The sequence below is a fragment of the Orcinus orca genome, chromosome 18 (genome assembly GCF_937001465.1).
Source record: "Orcinus orca chromosome 18, mOrcOrc1.1, whole genome shotgun sequence".
NCBI lineage: Eukaryota > Metazoa > Chordata > Mammalia > Artiodactyla > Delphinidae > Orcinus > Orcinus orca.
Window position 1 is genome coordinate 54447550 of NC_064576.1, and position 24973 is coordinate 54472522.

At 37.2% G+C, this 24973-nt stretch overlaps 1 protein-coding gene across 3 annotated transcripts in view; it reads left to right on the top strand.

Moving 5' to 3' along the window:
* The window catches only part of DGKH (diacylglycerol kinase eta), a 184812-nt gene extending 163263 nt beyond the window's left edge, over positions 1 to 21549 (top strand). For 2 of the 3 annotated variants that reach the window (XM_004274557.4, XM_033436729.2), the window contains 3 exons: positions 436 to 555; positions 1736 to 1844; positions 8334 to 21549. In XM_004274557.4, coding sequence (XP_004274605.2) covers positions 436 to 555; positions 1736 to 1844; positions 8334 to 8386 — 282 coding nt within the window. In that variant the 3' untranslated portion in view covers positions 8387 to 21549. Of the gene's footprint in view, positions 1 to 435; positions 556 to 1735; positions 1845 to 3331; positions 3463 to 8333 lie in introns of all 3 variants that reach the window. The other variant, XM_049701208.1, reaches the window with a different exon arrangement.
* The last annotated feature ends 3424 nt before the right edge of the window (positions 21550 to 24973 follow it).

Here is a 24973-nt window from a genome sequence, read left to right on the forward strand (position 1 = left end):
TTATTATTTGTTCACACAGCGACCTATGTAAATCAGAATGATTTTTGCCACAAAGAAGTAGAATAATGAGATTACTCCCTAGTGCAAGCCGGCAGAATGGGCGGATGGATGCATGGATAGGAAGGGAGGAGGGTTGGATTTACATAGAAAAAACATCACCATAAGTAATACTTTTCTCTGTGAAATTATTAAAGTCACACTAGCTACTTATATCATCTTTGGGAAGTAAGGAATAAATCTATTCAGATTTGCTTAAATGAACTCAGTATAAAATAATTTGTCCTTTTTTCCATATTCTTTTGTATTAAAACCAACAACAATCTAGCCTCGTCTGATAAGAGATGAGGATGTTCAGTGTCAGTAAAATAATTTATTCTATTTGAGGTTGGTCACTGAGGCTTGTTTTATTTTGTTTTTAATCTGCTGGTCAAATAGCAGTTGGAATCTCCACATGAAGAGCGGGTATCCAATGCCTTGCATTCCGTGGAGGTGGAGCTACAGAAATTAACAGAGATCCCTTGGCTTTATTATATCTTACACCCAAATGAGGATGAGGTATGTAAAATTTGTCCTGTTTCTTTATAAATGTGTACACTTTGTGACAATAGAATTTGAATGCATCCTTTGAAAAAGAGATGTTCAGGAGAAAATACATTTTGAATATAGTCGTCCTCCCTTATCTGCAGGAAGTACGTTCCAAGACCCCCAGTGGACCTCAGAGGAGTACTGAACCCTATATATACTATGTTTTTCCCTATACATACATATCTAAGATAAAGTTTAATTTATAAATTAGGCACAGTAAGAGATGAACAACAATAACGAATAATAAAATAGAACAATTATAACAATATACTGTAATAAAAGTTATGTGAATGTGGTATCTCTCTCTCTCAAAATATCTTATTGTACAAATGTAATGCCTTTTCCGTATCAGCTAAGCACTTCTCATGCACTGTGGCTATAACCTTTGCAGTTTGAGATGCAACAGCAAAACTAGCATGAATTTCTTTTTCCTTCTTCACAATTTCACAGACAGAAGATTCGTTCTTACTGTAGGTCTTAGCAAGCTCAGCATACAATTTTTCTCTTTCCTTATTAAGTCGAGAACTTTCAGCTTTTCATTAAAGGAAGCAATTTTACAGCTCCTTTTTGGCATATCTGAATTGCCAGCTTCACTACTCTTGTGCCTCGGGGCCCTTATTAAGTAAAATAAGTGTGACTGGAACACAAGCACTGTGCTACCACAACAGTTGAGCTGATAACTCAGATGGCTACTAAGTGACCAACAGATGGGATACGCTGGACAAAGGGATAATTCACATCCCAGACGGGATAGATCAGGATGGCTCACGATTTCATCATACTACTCAGAACGGTGCACAACTTAAAATTTATGAATTGTTTATTTCTGGAATTTTCCATGTAGTATTTTCAGACCGTGGTTGACCGCAGGCAACAGAAACCGCGGAAAGGGAAACCACAGGTCAGGGGAGACTACTTTCAGATGCACTTTTCTTGAACCAACGAGAAAAAGCTTTTATGTGAACAAAGGCATCTTATGGGAATCGGTACCTTTTCAGGAGTACGTAACATCGTGAACTTTTGGGGAAGAAGTTATCACTTCAACAATATTTTGTGTGGATAACTTACATCTATGTTATCTGTGCTATCAGAGTGGGTTTTTCTTCTCCTAATATCCTGAGAAAATTCTCTTCTTGCTCGACTCGAACAGGAGCCTCCCATGGATTGCACCAAGAGAAACAGCAGAAGCACAGTATTTCGTATTGTGCCCAAATTCAAAAAGGAAAAGGTTCAGAAGCAGAAGACAAGTTCACAGGCTGGTAGGTGATCCACGCGGGAAGGGAAGGGATAACATTATGAAAAAAATAACATATTGAGGTGGTATCACCTCATCACCGAGGGGATGAAAGTGATCTGAGACTAGAGAGTGGTGATTACTGCAGCATGTTATGAATGTACTAAATACCACTGAACTGTACACTATAAAATGGTGAATTTCATTTTATGTTCACTTTACCATAATAAAAAAGTCATATCACACCTAAAATAAATCCAAACACGAGTAGGAGTCTGTAGTCATGCAGTTAACAAGTCTACAAGGCGGTTGCCGATTTGCTTCTACTTTGCTGAGTGAATGTCAGCATGTCTGTTAGATGGGTCTTCGTCTTGCTAACAATAATTCAAGGCTTGTAACTCGTTTTCCTTCTTCAATGTGCAAAATCTATATCATTTTGATAAATGGAACGTAGAAACTTTCGTTTACTCCTTTAACTTGCTAGATATATTTTCCACCTCAAGTTATATATTCTCTTCCTTCTCTTTTAAGGACTTACGATGCCATTTCAGCCCCTCAGTAATGACAGTCCACTGTGACACTTGTATTCTCAAGCAAAGATTAAACTCTCTCTTGGGTATTCTTTCAAGTTCCCTTTCCACCTTTCCTTAGAGATTAAATTTAATGCTGTACTACTGCTAAAGACCTTCAAGTTCTGTGTATATGATGGTAGGTGCCTTTCATAATCAAATCATTTTGTAACTCTTCTGAGTTAGCCATCTCATTTTGAAAAGTGATACATAACCTTATTTTTGACAATCGTAAAGCAGCTATTGAAGGGCATTTTAAAACCAAATGTGGCAAACAAGGAGACTTTTATTAAGCTAATCAATGTTGGGTAAAATGTATAAAAGAGTGATTGTACATACTGTAAAATAACAACCCAACTAATCTTAGAAAGCGGTGTTGACAGTTTTTAGATGACATTAAATTGATTTAACAATACATTTATTGCTATAATTATCAATAATGGTAATCATCAAAACCAATAAAGGCAGTACTTGAAGTCAGCAAGACCTGAAGCAGAAATCTGTGTAAAATTGTACCCTGTGTCAGATTTTAAATTTTAATTAGCATTTGTAGCTAATTAAACTATAATAAGTTTCATATATGGTCCTTAAGGAAATCATCAGAGCTTATTTAGACCTTGTACTACTGATCCTAATCATGAGAAATACATTTTTTATACATACTGTGCAGTTTGCATGGCTTTAAGGAGGAAATTGAGCTAAAGAGAAAGGCACAGGTACGCAGCAGTGAATGTCCTTGTAGAGTCAGATCCTTGTGTTGACTGATAGTCTGAAACTTGCATGGGAAAACGTGGAATTGCAGTTTTGTTGAGACAATACCTTGAACCTTTCCCTTTGCTAGCACTGCCGCTGTACTCTGTTTCGCATCTTCTTTGGCCAACCTGTGCTTTGTAATGCATTGAGCATGTAGAAATTAAGGGGGTTTTGCTCTTAACTTTGGTAGTTCAGAAATGGGGCACAGAGGAAGTTGCTGCTTGGCTGGATCTGCTCAATTTGGGAGAGTACAAAGAAATCTTCATCCGTCATGACATCAGAGGGGCTGAACTCTTGCATCTGGAAAGGCGAGATCTTAAGGTATTTCCTTTGTGCTACTTCTGCTCTTAAAGTTTTTCTTGCAAAACAGACTCCTTTCTCCTGTGCTGTTCTGTTCTGTGCTTATAGCTTGGCTTATGTTATGCAAACGTGCAGTAATCTAATATGCCTTGTCCTGTGGTCTGAGTTCCTGGTATGCATTTTGAAACAAGAATGTCAGCAATATTTTTCTGTCAAAATCATTGACTGTTACAGCTAAAGCTTAGCATGAACTTAGTAAGTTTTCTCTGCATCCATTGGTATGGCTGTTCCTGTGCTAATATTTCCAAATGGATCATATTTCCATCGGCTCATTTTTTTGGATCAACGTGAAAGGTGATGTTGTTGCTGAAAATATCTAATTAAAGGTTAACAAGTAAAAATTAATTCAAAATGCCAATAACAAAGCCTTTCTAATATATGGAACTAGATGAGAGACTTACAGCAGTGGCTACTTGGAATCCTATGATTTGGTTGTGTTTTAAAATTGAGCTTTCAGAGGTCACATGAACAACTAGACAAATAAATTCAAATTTCCTTTCCATGACTTATTATTAAAATTGTATTCTTCTCAAAAATAAATTTATTATTTTCTTTAGTAAATGAAGTAAAAATTATGCCTTGTTTTTGCTAGAAGGCAGCCCAAAGTCTATTTGTCTTTTATGACAGGGAATGAAAAGTATTAATTCATGGTCTGCAGCAATTCCCTTTTATTCTTTGGGTGGAGACGCAACCATAGAAATGGCCAAAGAAGCATATTCTGTCCCAGGGTTAGAAGTAGGATTTTGTAATGTTATATTTTCTTACCCCACGCTGCCATTTAAAAATTCCAAGACTGATTCATAAGCAACTGACAAAGCCTTCAACATTTGTTGGCTTGATTCCTTTCCTGTAGACCAGGTTCTAAAATGCGTAGAATTATGAGACAGTAAATTCCTAATAAATTCATGAACGGTTGTGCCTTTATCTACAAATACGTTAGCAGAGACCTTTGACCCCATGATGGGTAACCTAAAGTATAGATTTTTATAAAGCAGAGTCATAAAGTTTTAGCACATCAAAAGTAGACACCACTTATACCTAAACATTTTTAGCCAGAATAATAATAAAATAATAGATTAACTAATTATCTTAGTTGAGAGTCCCAAATCTGGAACGTAGCAAAATATATAGTGTTACAGTTCATAACGTAAAAATTACTTCAACACTTGAATACACCAAAAACTAAATGTAGAGGATCATTACGTGGAACATATTTGTGTAGCTTCTGATATCCTTGGCAGGCAGCAATATTTATTGAATAGCTACTGATTAATATATTATGCCAGCTTCTCTAGGTGGCATCTGCCCTCTAGAAGCTTGCATTCCATTTGCCGTGAATAATCATATGTTCAAGGAAAAGGCTGTGTGTGTGTATAAATAGACATGTATATGTTACATATATGTACATACAAACATATATAAACATACACACACAGTGAGTGAAGCAGTTATTTGCAGAGTGAAAAAACAAAGCTCACACAGAAAAGTCAAAGTTAGACTGATAGGACCTGGCTGGAAAAAAGATAAGAGTACAAAGGAGCTGCTGATTAAGAATTATGTTAGTAAAATTTCTATTTAGTTTTTCATGAAACTTTTTTGTTGTTTTTATTTTTAATGCAAATTACATTCTTTCCCTTAAAACTTTTCTTTTAGAAGTTTTATTGACATAGTCCATTTTAACTCTTTTGGTTCTAAAACAGGGTGTGGGGCAATGGGAAAGGAAAGTAATTTTACAGAAAGAGCCTTCAGTGGAACAAAACCGAGCTAGAGAACGAGCTATCCTCGTACTCTGTGGTTATAGCTGTAAGAGGGAGCAGACCCTTCAGAGGAAAGTCTCTTAATGTTGGTGAAGGGTTACCTACTCCCTAGGTAATCTTGTCCATTCCCATTGCTTCGAATACTGTCTGAATATATCATGGGTTCACAAGGTTGTGACCTCATTTGTAAACTTTAGGATTATATCACCAACTCTACTTGCTACTTGGCCATCACACAGGATGTCAATCTTAATGTGTCCACACCAAACTTCTACTCTCCTGTCCTACTCCCATTCTGCCCCTTCTCCAGTGCTCTACATCTTAGCAACTCAGGGATGTGAGCTAGAGAAACCCAAGGTCATATTTAGCACCTTCCTCTTTCTTATCGTTTCCCCCCTAACTCATTAAACCCATCACATAGTTTGACTTTAATCTCCATACATTTCTCTTTCTCCTTTCCACAGTCCTTCCTCTTGCCTGTGTAAGGTCAGTATCTTCCTAACTGGCCCTCGCATTGCTACTCGTGCCCTCTCTCGTCCATTATCCACATTGCACAGTGACATTTTAACATCAGGTGTATCACTTTTCTGCTTAAAACCTTTTAGTGGCTTCCCATTTCAGTTAGAATAAAGACTCGCGTCTATGGGAGGCCTACAAGGTCTGCCTATATAGTCAACCTGCTATGGAATACTGGCCCTTGCTGGGCTATATACCCTTCCACCCTGGCCCTATTTCATTTGCTTAAAAATACTGACCTCTCTCACCTTAAGGGTGTACCCTCCTATGGTATGCTTCCCCCCCTCCCCGTCACCTGGCTAACTCTCCTCAGATCTTGGCTCAGGTGTTACTTCCTTATCATCAAAACAACTAGAGATAGCAATGTGACAGTCTAAAGGTGGGAAAGGGGAAATATTGCTAATGTGTTTTAACAGACAAATAAACTGATTGCATTATTTTACCTCCTAGAAGGCAGTAGGAAAAAGTGAGGGATAACAAAGCAAATGGTAAAGACACAGGGGTTTTGTTTGGTTGGTTTTTTGTTTTCTCCATTTGGAAAGTTGTATATGTGTGCGTAGAAGGGTAACAGTATCTACAAAGCATGCCTCTGCAAAGTTAAAGCCATTCATCCAAAGAAAGAAAAAGTCAACACTAAAGAATATGATAAAAATAAATACGTAACAGACATCATGGCATAACTTTATCACAGCCTAACTCCTAGAAGATGTGAATGTATTGAACTCAAACTAAAGAAAATATAGCTAAGAAGTTAGTGTAACTCTAGGGAAAACATTCATCTCGAGACACCAAAATAATAATTCTGGGTAGAGTCTGCATCTCTCAAAGAAGTTTTTATTCTTGAGAATACAGTGGGCACATGGCCTAAAATAAAATATTTAATATTAAAGGTATTTCTTAATCAGATAACTATGTTATCACAAAGTATAAAGAACATTAAAATATGCCACTCAAATCAAAGAATCTAAATGCCTCTGTAAATGCATCTGCCTTTCTGTCTTCCTGTAGGGTTTGGCCTTGCTTTTAAGTTTGCTGTTTTAGCACACGCTCAGGAAACGTGTAGTTGCCTTAAGACTAATTGTGGATGACCTGGTATCATATGAGCAAATATTTTTCAGGGTCAGTTAAATATTGTAAAAATGATACCCTGAAATTATCTCAAGCTCAAAAAGAGCACTGGCTGTGGAAGGAGTATTTTCCAGAAGGATTCAGAATCATCAGTAGTATTGCTGCTATAGAATTCAAGGAGATCATAAAGTATATGGGAGAGAGAGAGTGCGCGCGCGCGTGTGTGTGTATCTTCTCAGACAAATAATCTTGTGGTACCTTATATTTTCTAGGCTGCTTTGAAAGTCATCTTTTTCCTAATTTTCAAATATTTCACGTTCTTTGTTTTGTGAAGAAGTTGTCTGACTTCACACAAATTGATGATGCCCATTACGCTTAAGGAAGCTATAGGGAGGCCTTCACCATCTCTTTTAGTTTTTCAGACAGCGAATACTATGGCTGTCTTGGATGGGTCTCATTTATCACTGCAACAAGTATTTGTTCGCCAGGCTCCTGCTCTGTGCTGCCCACTCTGCAATCACCATTCATTTCTGAAAACTAAATATTGGTTCCTTGGTTCTTTTTTAGGAAGATAGTCCTTTAAGAAACAAGAATTCTGAGGGAAAGGGTCAAAAGTGTTTTGAGGAAAAGCATCAACCCACAGATACATACCAATGTTTATGTAATTGTTTATACTTATACATTACGAAGTATAAGGAATATTTAAATATTTCACTCAAATCAAAGGCTCTAAATGCAAGTTCAAATGCATTTGGATTCCACATTTAGGTCATGGGCACTGGAGTCTTCCCTGAGGATCAGGCCTCACTTGTAAGTTTAATATTTTAGCAAGGAAATGTATAGTTGTTTTAAGACTAATTGTGGATACCCTGGTGTCACATGTCACTTCTTTCAGAGATCACAAAAGGACCTGTGGTTTTTTTGTTTGTTTTTTTGTTTTCTTGTTTTTCGGTACGCGGGCCTCTCACTGTTGTGGCCCCTCCCATTGCGGAGCACAGGCTCCGGACGCGCAGGCTCAGCGGCCATGGCTCACGGGCCCAGCCACTCCGCGGTATGTGGGATCCTCCCGGACCAGGGCACGAACCCGTGTCCCCTGCATCGGCAGGCGGACTCTCAACCACTGCACCACCAGGGAAGCCCGGACCTGTGTTTTTTAAAACAAAAAAAAAAGAAGAAGAAAAAAGAGGAAGTAATTTTGACTCTTAAAGAATTGCCTTTGTGTATAACTTATGAGAATGTTACATTTAAGAGTTGTGTAAGATGTGATTTTTTTACGGGTCGGCAATTTTTTAATGTCAGGGTTTTTTTGGTTTTATAAACTTACTTTTCTAACTTTTACTTCCTAAATCATTGAATGTAAACTAAAATGAATGAGCTGAATGCTAACTGTGTTATTAGCTAGTTAAATATTTAATCCTCAGTTTTTCTCTTGTCAGTAAACTTCTTCCTCTTTCTTTTTTCTTTCTTTCTACCTTTTTTTTTTATTTTTAGGACCTGGGGATACCGAAAGTGGGTCATATGAAGCGAATTCTCCAGGGAATTAAAGAGCTTGGAAGGAGCACACCCCCAGTCTGAGGTGTAATCATATTGGTGCTGTTCCTTGGAAGGAAAGTAATTGCTACTTAATACAAAGTCCTTGGGAGCCATTGGCTCTTCTTGTAGTTTTCTGCCTAGATAAATAAGCACCACTGAGGCACCTCTACGGCTTGATATGGGTGAAAAGTTTGATTTGAGGTATTAGAAAATATTTTGTGCCACAAAAATACATTCCACAAAGCCATTTTCTTATTGTGCAAACCTGACACATTCAAATTTGCTCATATTAGTAAAAAGGTGGGAGGAATCTGAGACAATTGCATTGTCCAAAAGGTGGAATTGCACAATGTTTACTTTCCTTTAACCTGGTCAGATGGAATGTTCTTACCATGCAAACACATAACAATATGTAGCTGAAATTTCTTGGGTTTCATTATTGGAGGCATTGGCTTCTTACTTAAAATCACTGGCTAGAAGACTAAGATGTAAATTAAGTGGTGTTTTGAATTGGTATCACCTCAGATTCCTAGCTCTCAGTGGTCAAAGAATATGGTTAAAACCCCTCAAATACTATGAATGAATGCAAATCTTAATGCACGATGTTCCTGCCTGAATTGTCTTTCTGTTTCTTGCATGTCACATTTAATATGTAACACTTAGCTTTAATGTCAGTTTTAATGGAATTTAATTTATTACTACCTAAGTACCTTTTGGTTGGCTAAAGGCACTTTTCTGTTCTTTGATGTGGAATTTTGCATAAATATTCTATATCTAAGAATTTGTGAACATGTGTCTGTGCCCTAATCAACAAATGATATATATCTTATGCAAGCCAATTTTATACCAACCTATCATAAACAGTAGGTGTGCACATTAAGAAAATTCTCTGGATATTTTCATAAAATTATATGTTCTGTTGCCTAACAAAACTTATTATAGCTCTCCGTACCAAAAGTCCCACATTCTGTTTTAAATTTTTCATTTCAATTAAATAATTATTTAATACTCTGTTTGCATGTATAATATAGCAGACTGTTGACATCCAGGAATTTCCCCAACGTCTCAACTGGGATTGGTATACTGATTGGTCACCCAGACTCGTCCACTGGCTAAAGGGACTCCTGACACAAACTTCCCAACAAAAGAGATTTAAATTTTTTCTTAAGGGCTTTCCATTATTTATTATTATCTCACTTAATTCTTATATCCTATCAGGTAGATATTATTTTCCTTTTTGTAAACCACTATACTTCAGTCTAGCGCATGAGGAGTCAACATTACAATGATCAAAATCTTTGAAAGCCAAAGGCATACATATCAAAAAGTCACAAAAATGTCCTTAAATAAATTTTCTTTAGACATTATATACCAAAAAATTAATTCTAATGTTTAAAAATCTTCTATATAAGAGAAGTAAACAGGGTACTACTGACCCAGTGGTTAACAATTTTCATAAAGTAGCCTTCTAGGTAGGTGCTCAAAAGATATACATATATACACGTATACATTTATATGTACATTCACACTTGTGTACATGTAATCGAAACTATACTCTCATTGATATTTTCTAGACATTTATTTTCCAGATGCTTAAAGAGAAATATAGATGGGAAAACATTTAAAATGAGCTATTGTCTGACATATAATTTAATTATATCAAAAGGGTTTAAATATTTGATGCTTATCCTTATTTATAACTTGAGTATTTACTAGTAAAAATCACAAAATTTGGGCATCTGAAAAATAAATGAAACTTGATAGGTTCCTGACCAAGTGTGTCTGACTATATATTTTACCTAAGTTGTGAATAAATGGAAATTTTCCAAAGCGAATTGTATCAGGTAGCTTAAAAGAGCAAAGAGCTACTCAGTTAATTTTAATGTTATCCACACTTATGAAATCAAAGGTCTTCCTTTCCAGTCCCTTTTAGAGTCCCTCACCCTGCAAAGTGTCCTGCTCTTTCAAGCACTTCCCTGTGTTCTCAGAACTCTCTGCTGAGATTGCGGATCCCTGTCCACAAAAAAAAAAAAAAAAAGAAAAAGGAAAGGTGGAGGCAAGGAGGCAAGAAATCCTAGAAAAGAATGAATTAATGCAAACATCGTTACCGATTTTCACTCTCCCCAAATTCTCCTTTGCCAATAGGAAAGATTATCTAGTTATCACATGTTCAGAATTTAAGAGGAAGATGTAAATGATTAGATTTTGTATTTGATGTTGCTTTTTCACTCTTGAGTAACATCCATTATATATGTTGAACCTCAGTTAACAGAAGCCTTAGCTAGAATTTTCCAGCAAATGGGTTTTGAATAGGAGCATTTTTCACTGTATGCATTGTCTGTGCGTAGCTATGTAGGACCCAAAGGACATCACTCACGCCTGTTTGCCAGGATGGTGCCCTCAGAGCCTCTAGAGGCCAGTGTCAGCCTCGCAGAGGAATCAGCTTCTCATGGTAGATGGGGTTACAACAAAGATAGGAAGAGCTTCTCCACATGGCCTGATCCCAGCTCTGGGGAGTGCAGGTGGGGCCTCTGCACCTTGGTCCATGCATAAGCTGAGGTGAGAAGCTCAAGCCTGGGCCTGATTGCCAGCTGTAATTGCCGTCTTTCCTCCCCACCAGACTCTCCTGCATGTAGATAATTTGGGAGGGCTGGAGGGGAATCACAGCTCACATCCACTTCCTTTCATTTTCCTTCACTGCTCGTTTTCCTGAAGAACAACTTACTTGTCAAGAAAGGGACAGGGTCAGGCCTAAATAAAATTTCAGAGTACTCAATTTTTCTCTTCCATCTGTCCCTCCACCTCACTTTCTGAGTTTCTTGCTTACTTCCTGGCTTCCCATTTTTCCACGTGCCCAATAGAGATGGTTGCTCAAATTCTCACTGCCACATACTGCCCTTTCCTCATCAACTGTCCCACTACAAACGGACTCCTTTTATCTTGCCCCACCTTAGCACCCACTGTGGGTCATCTAGCCAAGTGTTAGGAAGAAAACAATGTAAAGAAACTGATTTTACAGTTTGCATTTTATAAAAGGAAAGTTACTAATCTAAATGAATTGATGGATTAGATCATTTGAGGACCATCACATATATTGCTGTGGCTGAGAAGAGGTGATCCCTGAATGTGTAAGATCTGTGCTGTCCTACATGGTGGCCACTAGCTCCATGTGGCTGTTTAAAGTTAATTTAATTAGAAATTTAGTTTCTCAGTTGCACTAGCAACATTTCAATCACTCAATAGCCATAGTAGACAATACAGATGTTGAATAGTTCCATCACTGCAAAAATTCTACTGGATAGCACTGCTCTGCATCATTGCTACTCAAAATGTGGTCCATGCACCAGCAGCATCCGTATCACCTGGGAGCTTATAGAAATGCAGAATCTCAGTCCATTCCAGCCCTGTTGAGTCAAGATCTTCCTTTTAATAAGATTTGTTGGGTGATTAGCACTGGCCTAGATGCGTTTTTCTCTCTCCTAGCTAGGAGGGATCTGAGGTCTTTGAAGTTTCTCAGAATAGCTTGCTATCCAACCCACTGTTTCCTATCCCTTCTCCAACTAGTCCCAGAAATGAGCTGAAACTCATGCATCACCCAGCTGAGTTTTCTTCTCAATCCTTATTCCTGATCCAGGTTCTAGATGAGCCCTACCTACCCAGTATATATTTTGGTTATATTTTGGTAGATAAGGTGGCACACAGGAGATTGGCCAACACAACTGGCCTCTCTCCAGCCCCTCACCCCACGTCTAAGTCACTAACAATCTGCATTTGCTCATGTGACATTCTCATTTGTTCACAACTTAAGTCACAGGGAACATTTCAGAAGAATATGTACTGAGATAAGTAAAGACCGGGTTGATCTCCAACAACTTGTACTTCTCACTTTCGTTTATCAGTAGATTATCCTATTGACATAGTTCATGCTTGAGGACACATGCACACATTAAATGAATCATTAGGCATGCAAAAAAAAAAAAAAAAAAGAGAGACCCAAAATGATTACAGGTAAAGTGAATGCATCATTAAGACCCTAAAAGAAGGCATGTTTTGCTAGACTAAAGTCTGGCTTTCTTATTATGCTAACTTATCCTGATTTTCAGATAGTTAATAATTCCTTAAAATAGTGCCTGAAAAATAATATATTCTTGACCCTCAAAATACAAATTATTTAATTCTATAATAAGATCTGTCCGAGTGTGACATATGGTCAGTAAGCCTTTACTTAATTTTTACATAGTTATATAATGACCAAAACATTATTGCCTAGAGATTCTTTAGCTAATTTTAATGAATAAAGAGACCACTACTTTAATCTCCATAGAAGTTGTTTGTAACAGGAATTGAGGAAGGAAATACCCATGCAAAACTATGACTTAGAAAATTAGAGTGGAAACGTCTCTACATCATTTCTAAAGTAAATGACCTATTATCTCCCACTGGGTTGACAACAGAGTGGGCTTTTCTGTTGTATAGATGTGAATTCCTTAAAGATACCGCTTTTCATTAAGCTGTAGAAACATTACATCTTTCAACCTTGACATCTAGGATCTCTCCTGCTCGCTCCTTCCAAAATGAACTTATCTTGCATTTTTCAAATGCAGGTTGGATGAAACAATGGGTTTAGAGATTGATGATATTCGTGGCAGTTCTTTAAATCAGCTGAAAAGAGTAAGAAGTGAAGATTCCTCAATATTATTGGTCAATGGAATAGCTTCCCAAGTGGTTTCCAGAGCTTGGCTGCCATGCCTCTGCCCTCACTGCCCCACGCCAAGTGCCATGGGGCCTGGGGCTTGTTTCTCTCTGCTATGGCATCTCCCCAGTGACTCTTGTATAGCAATCTCTGTGTCAGTTGGGGAATATGTTGCCCTTGCAATAGAATGCCTTTTAAAGAAACAAGCAAAACTTTAAAGAGGCAATGATTATTGATTTTTCTAATACACAAAGCATTCATTTTTATTGTTATTATTGTTTCCTCTTTATTTCCTCCAAGTTTTGTTGAGAGACATCTCCTTTAGAATAAAAAACTGTAAAGGTTTATCGTGACAGAGAACGGAGAGATAAAAAGACAGCTGGACTGTACCTATTTGTATACTTCTTTCTGTTATTTTCAGGAAAAGAAGTTTAACAGAGTAACTGAGGCTGCCTTAAACTCAGTAACGATGTTTAAGAAAAACCCCATATTACTAATATAGATGAACAGGTTAATTCCCTTTATGTAATTAAGATTCTATTTACATATATTTATATCCTCTCCCTCTTAATTTTGTATGCACTTCCAAGTTTTAGTTGGAAAAATAGAAACCAAGCCACTACTTAAACGTTATAAAAACTCCACATAAAATATTTCATTTTAGCTACAAGTTATTCATTGTATAGGAATTTATGAATAGTCTGGATATTTCATAGAACTGCATTTCAAGAGCAAGTTAATCAAACCTAAAGGAACATAGGGTTACTTTCTCAATGGATTAACATAAGTTTCATACTCAGTTGATAATGCCACTGAAGTAGGATAATGCAGTTAGATATTCAAGCTAAAAAGGAAAACAAATATATTTTGTTGTCCTTACTGTTTGCACTATTGTTTGCCACTGCTTAGCCATATCTGTTTCTATATTCTAAGTATTAAGCTGATATGTAGCTAAAGATTTCTTACAGTTCTGGTAACTGGTAACTAGTGCTGTGAAAGGTTTTGGCGTTGTAACATTCCCAGTTTTGTGAGTTATATATTGTATATTGAAGATGACTAATAAATTGGAGTAATATATTTATCTAGAGCTGGGAAAATATAATTATTTTCAAATCTTCAAGTAAGTTGTATCGAATTTTTTCTTCCTCTTAAGTGAAATGAAAGTCTCAGTTTTACATTAAAATGTCTATTTATACAACAGGTTTCTCCTTTTACTGGTTTTATTAATTTTCATATTAAAATTTTTCTTATCTTTTTATACCAAAAAACTGGTCACGCTGGTGATTCAAACTGCCAAGATGTATTTTAGTTTGTAGGACTTCTGGCAGACAAAGTATTTAATAACAAACCAGCTTTGTATATTTTGTGGCTTTGGGGGCAAGTATTTTACCTTTTGAAACTCTATGCGAGGCAGTGCTGATATCAGCGAAGTCAGTAATAGACAGTATTACTCATAATCATCAGTAGAAGGTTTTTACAAGTTGTATAAATCAGTGCATTTATTTATTATGTCGTGAAATGTAATCTTTATACAAAATGCTTATTCTAGATCTTTTCTTTGTTACTGCTGTTGCTTAGAGTGTAACAGCTCTGTTAATGATTTACTTACGTACTTGAAGTACTCATTTCTGTCAAACAGATGCCCAGTTTTTTTCCGTGTAAAAATCTGATTCTTTACCATCATAGATAACTGAAAAGTAATAGGGAGTTTGTTAAAAAAAATTTCATGTTTAAAATAAATATGGAAAAAGGCATAAAGCCAAAAATGAAATCACCAATATTAAGTATTACTGTAACCAAGGGATTCATCATGCTATATTTTGCCAATATATATTTTATCTTCAAGTCAGGACTGCTTTTCTGTAGTAAATTTTCAATTTTTGTTGTAAAAGAGATCTCAGTTGATTATACTGCCAATATGACATTTGAATGAACATTAAAAATCTGGAACCCTCCAAATTTCACATACCTCCAGCTCTAGGTTTCAGGGTGTATATTTTTAACAGGTTTGCATTTGACTCTGGGCTACTTTAGTCAGAGTACTTATGAGGAATAATGGTTTGTCTGTTTCTGTCAATTAAGTCAGTGAGATTTTAATTGAGTTTTGAATTCTTTCTGTTTGAAAATATTCTCTATTCAACTTTTAAAAAACTAAAAATGTTAAACATAATAGCACAACATGCCACACAGAATAAAATCACGTTTTCAAGGAAGAAAAATAACTGTTCTGATTTACCATGAGGCTGTGTCATATACCAAAGAAATCACTTTAATAAGCCCTAAATTCAACTGTTTTATTGGTTTACAGTGTAAGCAGTAGATGAAATGTAAGCTATTTAAGAACTATAGTAGAAGATTAAGAATTAATTTACTAGAATTTAAAAGACATAGTTTTATATTAATTTTATTGTTGCACAAGCAATTATTGAAGGCAGGAAAAAAGAAAATATATGAGAAGCATTATATGGAAATTAAAGGAAGAAGGAGCTTGGTAATTTGTGAAAGTTTTGGAAATCGAGAGTTTGAACATAGGTATCTTTCAGTTTATATTATAAAAATGCAAAGCGTGTGAGATGTATGGTGAGCACAAAACCACAGAAAACAAAAAAAATGTCACACTGGTGAAGTCTGGGATTGTATCTGTATCTTTTCAAAATAACCAGTGAGTTTAGGGAGCCCATTCTACTGTTGAAATTTGGAAGTCAATTAAGCAGGTAGTTTGGATAACCTGATCATTTGTGTTTATTACATGAGGCAAATGTCTGTATTTTCTCAACTTAGTAAGTGATGTAGGGAGAACTAGTCAGAAGGGCTTAGCAACTTCCCAAAGAAGAACTCTGGTACATGTAGGTCAGACCAGACCATACAGAGTAAAGAGATTGATTTTCATGAACCTTTCAAGGCTTAGAGCCTTGAAATTTGTTAGCAAGGATGGATTTTCCTTTCATTTGAAACAATAAAAGTATTCAAATTTATAATGTAATAAATAGCTAAATTCTGCGATTCTGGAGATGGGAATATGGTTTAGGTTTACTGGGTTCCTCAACTGACTTTGGCGCTGGCTCAGTGCGTCCTTACTACGAGCTAGATGTTTTGGTGCCTTGGTTTCCCTGATTAGAAATGGCACACAATATTATCAATTATAAGTACTTGTTAATTTTTCTTTTACAAAAGGAACTAGCTAAGTGTGAATCATACTTAAAGTTACTACTTCTTTCCCACTGTTGTTTTAGATGTGTAGAAAAGCTTCCCAGACTTTATCCCATCACATGAAAATTAAAAGCCCAAATTAATATCCCTTTCTGTTCATTTTTAAAATGAGTGAAGTTACATTAGTACTATCAGCACCAGAGAAGGTTATGGGTATGTTCATCTGTGTACTACAGGTTCATATTATTCATTTTAGTATAGGCTAAAAACTCACTTCTAAAATCTTCAGAAATTTAGAGTAACTTAATTTTTTTACACTCACCCCAGACAACAATTTTATAAATATATAAATATATATATATATATATATTTTTTTTAGCTAAGACTTTCACATCTTTTCTTAGATTAACTCCCCAAAGAGGAAAATGTCTCTTTAAATCAGCGTTTTTAAAAACGGAATACCGGACTCCCTTAGCTTGTTTTACTCTGTGACGTCACTTACTTTCTATACTAAGTGAATTCTAAATGGTTTCCTTGCTGTTTGATCTGAAGCATGCATCACTATCTACCTTCTTTGGCCATGGAATGGTACAATGCAAAGTACCTTCAAAACTTCCTGTAAAGAAACTAAGCTAGAGATTGTCTTAATTATTACCATAATGGAAATCTAAGTACAATTAAGGCGGAAAAATTCGAACAACCTAGTTAAAATTATTAAATATAGATAAGGGTAAATGAATATTGACTTTATTTTTCCCTGACATTTGAATTCAGTCACTGTCTGATCCTTGACTTAAAGATTTCCTTGCTAAATCTGGTATTTATTTACGACATTGGAGCTCCTGCTACATCCCCCTCCCCTAAAAATGCTGGAATTTTAAGAGGGTGTAAGCTGCATGACATAAGGGAAGAGACTGATTCAGAGCTCATTTGCATATATTTTGATCTGTCTTAATGGCACAACTTAGTTTTCATAATAACAGATCTCTAAATGATGATTCCAGAATGATTTGGTACAGTGATGGGAAAAAATTATTTTTCTGGAAATTTGCTTCCTGCAATGACCTGATATACAGTTGACCTTAGTATAATTAAAATTAATTATCATTTTAATTAGACCCTACCCTGTTTACAGATTTCCATTTTGCAGCAATTTTTAAATATACATAATGATGAGCATGAAAGAATTGCAAACTTGAGCAGTTCTTTTGTTTCCTTGCCTCCTTTTACTTGAAAAGCTTTCAGAAAGCTTTTGAGAGATGACACAGTTCTCATAGCAACATTATGTGATTATGTTTTTCTGCCAAGACACTCATAAGCTAAAATATGGAACAAAACACAGGCTTAACTTAATCTTGCTTTGGAATTGTATAAGCCAAAGTCTTTTCTATATCAAAGTGTTTTTTTAGTATTTATACAGTTGCATATTTTATTTTTTGTCCATCTCAAAAATTGAATTGACATTTTATGTTGTATTTCTAATTAGTTGCAGTAAAGCAAAGCGCTAATGTCTTGGTTCAGACTTTTATCAGTACAAACCTTTACCATTTTTCTCTCCTATGCTTTAAATTTTCTTTTAATTTATTTACTTTATTTATTTTTGGCTGCATTGAGTCTTCTTTGCTGTGCGCGGGTTTTCTCTAGTTGTGGTGAGCAGGGGCTACTCTTCGTTGCGGTGCACGGGCCTCTCATTGCGGTGGCTTCTCTTGTTGTGGGGCATGGACTCTAGGCGTGCGGGCTTCAGTAGTTGCAGCATGCAGGCTCAGTAGTTGCGGCACACGGGCCCTAGAGCACAGGCTCAGTAGTCGTGGCGCACGGGCTTAGTTGCTCCACCGCATGTGGGATCTTTCGGGACCAGGGCTCGAACCCATGTCCCCTGCATTGGCAGGCGGATTCTTAACCATTGCACCACCAGGGAAGCCCCTCTCCTATGCTTTTGCCAAAGTTTTTCAGCGACCAGTTTTCCTACCTTCATTCTCCCCTGCCTCTAGTCCATCTTCCACATGGTTGACAGATTGGTCTTTTTAAAACACAGATTTGTTTTGTCATGCCCCTGCTAAAAATTCTTAACTAGACTCTCCCTCCTTTACAGCATGGCAACCTAACTCCTTAGCGTGATGGATAAGGGTCTCCATGACCTTGCCTCTTCCCACCATTTTTAGCATTGTCACCCACCATTTCCTCTAGAGACCTTTTGTAACCCAGGAGTTTGGAACTTCTCACGGTTCAGTGCTTTGGCATAATCACATGCTGTAGATCAACTCATTCAAGACTCAGTTCAAATTTTACCTTCTATGACACTCTACCTGACTTCCCAGGCAGGTTAAGTATTTCATCCATGCTCCATAGTCTCTTGAAACTTCTTCTATTAAAATAACATCGCATTTCAATAATTCAATATATATATATCACATTTCAGTAATTCAATATATATATATCTGCTTGCCCACAACTGGATTTCTCCTTGTAGTCTCAGTGTCTAGCTAGCACGTAATAGGACTTTAATAAATGTTGAGTGAATGAAGGTAATATAGCGCCCAAACTTCTTTGTGTTTTTATACTTTCACAAATGAACGCTTAGACTTCCCTGAGAGTCCACATGAGGGGGATGTGTATTCAGAAGCCCGCATGGACTCTGGGAGAAGCAACAGAAGAGAAACAGCAGGGAAGAGCAGTTGCTTTGTGAAGGATAATCATTTGTTAGCTATTCATGAGAAATATTTACCAAATCTGAATTCTCGTTTCTAAAATTGAAGCTTAGTAAATTTTCACATAACTGCCAACTACTTCTTATTCATAATCCATAAATATGCCCTAAAGATGATCTCTCTCTTTGGCAGGTATTCAGTGTATACAATCTACATAAATACATACACTAATTACCTACACAAAATAATGAGACTTGAGAAAGAATTTTTAAAAAGGTAATGAAAGTGTAATTTTCTGAAAAATAATTTTCAACCAGAGATAGAGACTGAATTTGTGCAATATCAGGTCATCTATAGTTAATGATTATTTCATTTTTTATTATGCAAATATAAGAAGGCTTGTTTGCCACTGCTATCACCCCATATAGAACATAAAGACTAAAAACTATTATCTAAGGGTTTGTTTTCTCTTTTGTGATTCTATAAAGGCGTTATTCCATGTCTCCAAATTATGATAAAGGTTAACATAAAAAGCCCTATATCGGAATTCCCTGGCAGTCTAGTGGTTAGGACTCTGCGCTTCCACTGCAGGGGGCATGGGTTCGATCCCTGGTCAGGGAACTAAGATCCTGCATGCCACCTGGCATGGCCCCACCCTAAAAAAGAAACAGCCCTTTAAAGTCAATAATTTTAAAAATTAAATAAATCCAAAATTTGCATGTAATTAAATGGCCTCTTATTTCACTCACTTAATAGATATTTTTCTACCTGCTCTACACTTGACATTTGATTAATGCCGGGGATACAAAGAAAATAAGACATAGCTCTTGTCTGAAAGAGTTCAAGTTCGTTTTCATGATGATTCTTCTACAGTTTGTTTAAGAAATTGGGAGGACATGTTTTTAAATCAAGTAGTATTCATCAGATTTTTTCAGGGAAGTGGTCACCTTCCACCCAAAAAACTAAATTCTGTGTCATAAATAAGTAATCCCATTCTTATGTCCACAGTTTTTGTATTTTCAGGTCAACCACAAATAATTTTTGACCATCACTTGTCAAGTACATCTTTCATCAATCCTATAGAACCCCATTTCCACAACCATAGGTGCTATGTGTGATCCAAGTGACTAATGAGTTTGTAGGACACAAGTTCAATTTTAAGTCCATTTTAGGAAGGCATATATCCTCATTAATGACACACACACCAAAATATATGAAGTATACATTGGGAACCCACAGTAGAGGGAAAAAGTAAATAGTGCTTTCTGGTATACTTCAAAGGCTCCACTTGGAAGTTATAGGTTGATGTTTCCACCTCAGTTATTTTTAATGGGGAGTAGGGAGTAATACTACTTAACAGGTAGCATACTTATCTAAGCATATAGTAAATCTACTACTGGTATTTTTGTGCCACAATGCACTGATATATAGATGAAACAAACAAAAATATGTGAGTTATAAAAAATTAACTTCTCTGAATATTTATTGATGGTTAGGCAATTGGGTTCCTTTATGAGAAGGAAAAAACTATTGTCGATAAGTATGGAAAAAACCTTACTTGTATGTATATTTACATTTTGATAGGCATATTTGGAAGTCACCGTTTTCCATCAGTATAAAGTATCAACCATTTCTATGTTCTCTAGCAAAAGGAAATTCTTAGTTTGATAGAGCTTTACTCTTCGTTCGATGTTGTAAAAGGACCACAAAAGAAAGAGGCTCAGAAGGCTGGACACTTGACCGTCATATTCAGCACATTCATTCTACCTTTCAATAATCAGTCATGGGACTTCCCTGGTGGCACAGTGGTTAAGACTCTGAGCTCCCAATGCAAGGGGCCCAGGTTCCATCCCTGGTCAGAGAACTAGATCCCACACGCATGCTGCAACTAAGAGTTCACATGCCACAACTAAGGAGCCCACGTGCTGCAACTAACACCCGTCGCAACCACATAAATATTTTTTAAAAAGATAATCAGTCGTGATTTACCTCCTATTTATCATCATGTTGAAAACCTAACAATATTGTTCCTTTTGTCCCTTGCATTGCAGAAGATAGTTGGGATCTAGCCTTTGCCATATTATTTATAGATAAGAATTTACTACATTTTGGTAGTCTGTTTTCAAACTTGTATCTGAAAGATGGAGATCCTATCTATTTATTACACAGTGGGCTCTGTTTGCTGCAGAAAAGAGTGAAACTTTAAACTGCTTAGTACACTTGCCAGTGAAATATACCTGACAGAGCAGAGGTTATAACTTTAGCTCTAATGACTTTTAATAATGGTAAGAAAACGTGAGTTTTGTTTGTTTACATGCTGTTTACAATGGCATAATTTTTAAAATATATACAATTGAGATATTTATTGCATACTATTTTAAAGATGTTTTATGTGTTTTCACCTTTGGAATATATTGTTACAGTTCCTTATACTGATAATTTGGGTGGCTTTGTTAATGTAGCTAGTAATTTTTATGACTACTAAGTGACCAGGTTTCTGTGCCTTTTATTGTGGGATGCATGATTATGTATTTATTGTATGAAAGTCACTGATGCGTGTATTTTTGTACTTTGCCGAGAGTAATGGTTGATCTCGATGTACATGATGATGAGAGATGCCTTTTCCAAAGGGCACTGCCTTGAGATCGTCCTTCTCAAATAAAAAGAATGCATTTGGACAATGTGTGACGTCTCCATTCTTTTTGGTTGGAATCCCTCTTTTTTTTTAAATTAAACCTTTTATTTTGAGATAATTGTAGATTCACATATAGTTGTAAAAAAATAACAGAGAGAGAGAGAGAGAGATCCTGTGTACCCTTTACCCATTTCTCCCTGGTGATGACATCTTGCAAGCCTATATATAGTACAATATTGCAACCAGGATATTGACACTGACACAGTCAAGATGCTGAAACATTTTCTCATCACATGGACCCATAACAAAGATACCTCGTGTTGCCCTTTTATGACCACACCTACTGCCCTCCCACCTCCACTTCCCACCCTTAACCCTGGGAAACCATTAATCCATCTCCAATTTTATAATCTTGTCATTTCAAGAATGTTATATTAATGGAATCATACAGGGTGTGACTTCTTTATTTCACTCAGTCTAATTTCCTGAGATTCATCCGGTTGTTGCATGTATCAATAGTTTGTTTCTTTTTATTGCTGAGTAATATCCCGCCCGGTGGGGGAATTCATGGTAAAAACATAATTCGATTTATCCTTAATGAGTTCTTGAAGTTCACCAATAAACACTTGATAAGAACCAAATATGTGACAGGTGTTGTTTCCAGCGGAAGTGATCTATGAATAGTCCTGTCTAGTGAGAAAGAAAGCTTATTGTAACACAGAGTGTTATGTGCAGTGATGAAAATCTGCAACCAAGTATGGGGGGAGCAGAGAGGAAGGGAGGATTTCGAGGAGGTTTAGGGGCCCCTTCCTGGATACGTGACCTTGAGTTGAGTCTTCAAGCAGTTAGCCAGGCAAAGTAAGTGTGTGTGATGCAGGGGTGACAGTGCAGCAGAAGACAGCGAAACAGCATGGTGGGTACAGCTCGGTGTTGCTGAAGCATGAAAGGAGTACAGCAAGAGACCGGAGATGGAACTTGCGTAGGTGAGGGCAGGACAGTGCAATCAGATTTGACCTCAGTGGGTGGAATTGACCTGCAGAGGACTAAGGACAGGAAGATCAGCTGGAGGTCTAAGAAACAGATAATGAGGGACTTCTTTTTTTTTTTTTTTTTTTTTTTTTGCGGTACGCGGGCCTCTCACTGCTGTGGCCTCTCCCGTTGAGGAGCACAGGCTCCGGACGCGCAGGCTCAGCGGCCATGGCTCACGGGCCCAGCCGCTCCGCGGCTTGCGGGATTTCCCGGACCGGGGCACGAACCCGTGTCCCCTGCATCGGCAGGCGAACTCTCAACCACTGCGCCACCAGGGAAGCCCTGAGGGACTTCTTTAGGGCAGTTTTAGTGGAACTGGAAAGGAGGGAACAGATCTGAGAAACACTGAGATGAAATGGCCTGCGCTTGGAGACTGGCGGTGGATGAACAAAAAGGAAAGAAGAATTCCAGGTTTCTACCAACTGAAAAGGAAAGTACCTTGGTCAAATTCATATTCGGGCATCCATGGGTTTAAGACGACTGTAGGATGTCCATAAGATACATGACAATGTTGGAGAGAGGCATGGGAAAGAAATACAGATCTGGGAGCCTCATCTGGTGGCTTGAAGCCATTAGAGAAGATGAAGTTATGGGAATTCCCTGGCGGTACAGTGGTTAGGAGTCGGTGCTTCCACTTCAGGGAACAGAGGTTTGATCCCTGGTCGGGGAACTGCCAAGATCCTGCAAGCTGCGCAGAGGCCACAAGAAAAAAAAAAAAGAAAAAGATGAAGTTGTCCTGAAAGACCCCAGGGACTCAGAAAAGGGGCTCCACAGATCTAGGACTCATACCTTGGAGGAGGGGTTGCTTTCCAGATGGTGCTTCTGGGAGATGGGTGTGATGAAGCTGGTTCTAGGCTGGAGAATGGGACCCACTGCCCTTCCAGAGTGAGAACTGGCGCCCAGGTGACGCCGGCAGCAACAGTGAACAAAACAGGAAGAGTAAGCCTTTTCCCCTCCCACTTTCCAATTTCCCTCTTGTGTAGCCCATTGGCAGAGCGGGTAGAAAACCAGCTGGCAGGGAGCAATGCCATTTGTATTGCAAGAGCCTTAACCCCAGCATCGCAGAGCAGACGATCAAAGTGTGTACTGGGAGCTGAGAGCTAACAGTTTCTTAAATGGCCACTTAGTCTAATAAGGCACTCTTCTTTAAGAACAGCAATCTTTATTACATTCAGTGGAAAGTGGGGCAAGAAGCTGCCCCAGGAGGATTAGTTGAGGGACTGGAGGATTCTTAGCTTGAAAAAGAGAAACTTTAGGGTTGGGGAAAGGGGGTAGAGGTGGGAGGAGATGAGGTTGTACGTAGAATTGATTTAAGTATTTGAGGGACCGTTGCGGGGAGTTGGACTTGCATAAGTTCTTATTAAATTTTTTATATTTTTATACAATTTTTAAAGGTTATGTTCCATTTACAGCTATTACAAAATATTGGTTCTTAGTGTGTTCTGTAAGATGTAGGTATGTTGATTGCTCATCCTTATTTTTGAGATTAAAAAAAATTTTTTTCAAGTTTTATACAACGTTTAAAGGTTCCGCTCCGTTTACAGTTATTACAAAATATTGGCTATATCCCCATGTTTTACAGTACATCCTTGTAGCCTATTACAATACATCCTTGTAGTTTGTACCTCCCACTCCCCCCGCCCCTGTATTGCACCTTCCTTCTCCCCACTGGTAACCACTAGGTTGAGTCTGCTTCTTTTTTGTTATATTCACTAGTTTGTTGTAGTTTTTAGATTTCACATATAAGTGACATCAAAGAGTATTTGCCTTTCTCTGTCTGGCTTATTTCACTTAGCATAATGCCCTCCAAGTCCCATCCATGTTTCTGCAAATGGCAAAATTTCATTCTCCCTTATGGCTGAGTAGTATTCCATTGTGTGTGTGTGTGTGTGTGTGTGTGTGTGTGTGTGTGTGTATACACACACATACTATTATCCATTCATCTATTGATGGATACTTTTAAATGAGACAAGCAAGTGAAATTGACAGGAAAAACTATGATATCCAAAGATGCCCTGGACTGTCTCATTGAATGAGTTCCCCTTTGAGAGAAGGGTTCAAACAGAGGCTGAGAGAATGTGAACTCTGTGTAAGGAAGAAAATGTTTTCACCATAGGACCAGAACATCTTGGGGTCCCCTTCAATTCTGCAGTTGACTATATATAAAGGAAAATTATGCAGAATCCTAACCAAATTAGGAAACAAATGAATCAGAGTTTGAACTCCAAAAAAAGCTTGTTATACAGCTTCCTTTTAAAAACAAGTCACTAGTAACCAAAACTTTTATGCATCTCCATGGTGACCCTGAGACACTGCCTGATTCTGAAGGACTTTCTGAGTCACCGTATTAAATTACTTATACTTTAAAAGGCAAATTATATGTTATTCTGTAATAATTCTTTAGTCATTTGTTTATATAGCCATAATTCTTGATTAATCAGAA